Source organism: Vigna radiata, unplaced genomic scaffold, assembly GCF_000741045.1.
Source record: "Vigna radiata var. radiata cultivar VC1973A unplaced genomic scaffold, Vradiata_ver6 scaffold_264, whole genome shotgun sequence".
NCBI lineage: Eukaryota > Viridiplantae > Streptophyta > Magnoliopsida > Fabales > Fabaceae > Vigna > Vigna radiata.
This window is the reverse complement of record NW_014543984.1, coordinates 442201-444395: the sequence shown is the minus strand read 5'-3', so window position 1 is coordinate 444395 and position 2195 is coordinate 442201. Positions and strand designations below refer to the sequence as shown.

The window sequence follows — 2195 nt, the reverse complement described above, 5'->3', positions numbered from 1 at the left end:
GTTGGAATTGGTCAACTAAACAAAACAAGAATCACATCCTTCATTTGAGAGAAAATTAAGGAAGCTTAAACTCTTGTTTTTCACAAAAGAAAAAACCAACCATATTTTAGAAAAGTTAAAAGATAGGAAGCCGAAGTGGATGGATAATATTTCTTTTGTACACTTATAAATACATATTATGTTTCCTTTGTAACATCATTCCAATAAGTAGAGAAGATATAAGTTAAGAGAGAGATTTGTTTCTAAACTTTTCTTTATCAATAATATTTTACAGTATAATTTAAAAGTTCAATTTCATTATTCTACGTTTATATATTTCTCTCACAAATCTGATTAAGAGGAATTGTGCATAATTTCTTAACAAACACAGCCCGAAAACTCGACCAAGGTCTGATACAGCTCGGCCAAGACCTTTAAAACCTGGTTTGGCCAATTATTGGGCGGGCTAGCTGACTTGCCTATTTTCTTCTTTTTTTCTGTCATAGAAAGTCTAATATTACATGCAAACGAGCTAATTTTTTCTTTTTACACAAAATGGGTTGATGATGGATTGTAGTGTAGGGTTGATTTTAATATGAAAAGGGACTGAATTCCAAGTTGTTTCATATCTCAATCGAGTTATATACCTTAGGTCAACTATATCAATATAGGAAGGTAGCAATATAGGCTAAGCTATATCAATATATCAATATAGACTTACCTATATCAATATAAGTCGAGTTGTATTAAATCTTGGTCAACTTTGACCAAACTGTGTTGCGATGCATATTTGAATTTTTTTAATGAAATTGGACTATCGGACTAACTTGCGAGTAATCGATTACAAGAACAAAATAATCAATTACTAATTATATTTTCGAAATTGAAAGTCATTGCCTCAAAAACAACTTTTTATTGAGATTTTTTACATTAAAAGTCGAGCAAAAGTCATATGGGGTGTACTAGTTCTCCATTTAAAGTCATGGGACTAACTGACTTGCCTATTCTCCTAAATGTTTTCAAATTTGTCTATTTTTGTAATTATTGAACCAAGTTTTCCTAGATATGTAAAAAAAACCTAAAATCTTATAAAAAGCAGGTTGGTGTATGTGAACTGATGGTAGAAGCGATTTAACAATGCAACTGGATTTAAAATAATTCCATTTGCAAGCTCTATACGATGCTGCCGAGAAACCTCGAACTTGATATAAGTCTATTTAAGCCACCTTATTCAACACCATTCTCTTCAGTTATCTCTTTTTTCCTTCTTTATTTCTCACCTGTGTTGTTTTTCGTTGTGTTCTAGTTGTTAATTCAAAAACAGAAAGGTGAAGAGGAGAAACCATGTCAGACAGCAATGTTCCTGAAATAAAGTACGATGTTTTTGTAAGCTTTAGAGGCAAGGAAATCCGTGACGGGTTTCTTAGCCATCTGACAGAGGTATTTGACATGAAGAAAATAAATGGCTTTGTAGATGATAAACTTGAGAGGGGAGAAGAAATATGGCCATCACTTGTCACAGCGATTGAAAGATCAGCCATTTCGTTGATTATCTTCTCACCAGACTATGCTTCTTCTCGTTGGTGTTTAGATGAAGTTGTGAAAATAGTTGAATGTAAAGAGAAATATGAACGGATTGTCATTCCCGTTTTCTACAAAGTGGCACCAACAGATGTAAGACATCAATCTGGAAGTTACGAAAATGCATTTGCTAACCATCGACTAAACTATACGACAAAGGTGCAGATGTGGAAAGATGCTTTGAAAACATCTGCTGATTTATCTGGAATTGAATCGTCCAAATTTAGGTAAGCACTTTTTTTCCATAGTTGTTCCCTGGTTGTTTTTGTAGCTATAGGCATGTTGTTATAATAACATATTTCTTAAATTGCAAAACCTAGTGCTGCATGTTTGAACGAACATTATATATGGAAAATTCCCTTATAATCCTTTCCTATGAATAATTCATTGCGAACAGATCAACATATAGATAATAATTTCACAACCAAATACATTGTCACACACAACTAATTGAACCAATAAACGACATTGATTTTAACACACACTTCATGTCTCTTTGTGTCGTATAGAAATGATGCTGAGGTGGTTAAAGAAATTGTCGATCTTGTGGTGAAGAGGTTGAATAAACCCCAAGTTAACCCAAAAGGACTTGTTGGAATCGATGAAAAAATTGCTACTTTGGAGTCATGGATAAG

At 33.0% G+C, this 2195-nt stretch overlaps 1 protein-coding gene across 1 annotated transcript; it reads left to right on the top strand.

The window, feature by feature from the left end:
* Positions 1-1287: 1287 nt before the first annotated feature.
* Positions 1288-2195, top strand: LOC106755198 (disease resistance protein RLM3-like; the record flags this gene model as incomplete). Its single annotated transcript, XM_014637311.2, is given in 2 exon segments — positions 1288-1787; positions 2070-2195. Coding segments are annotated over 2 exon segments (590 nt in total), but the record flags the coding sequence as incomplete, so codon positions are not given.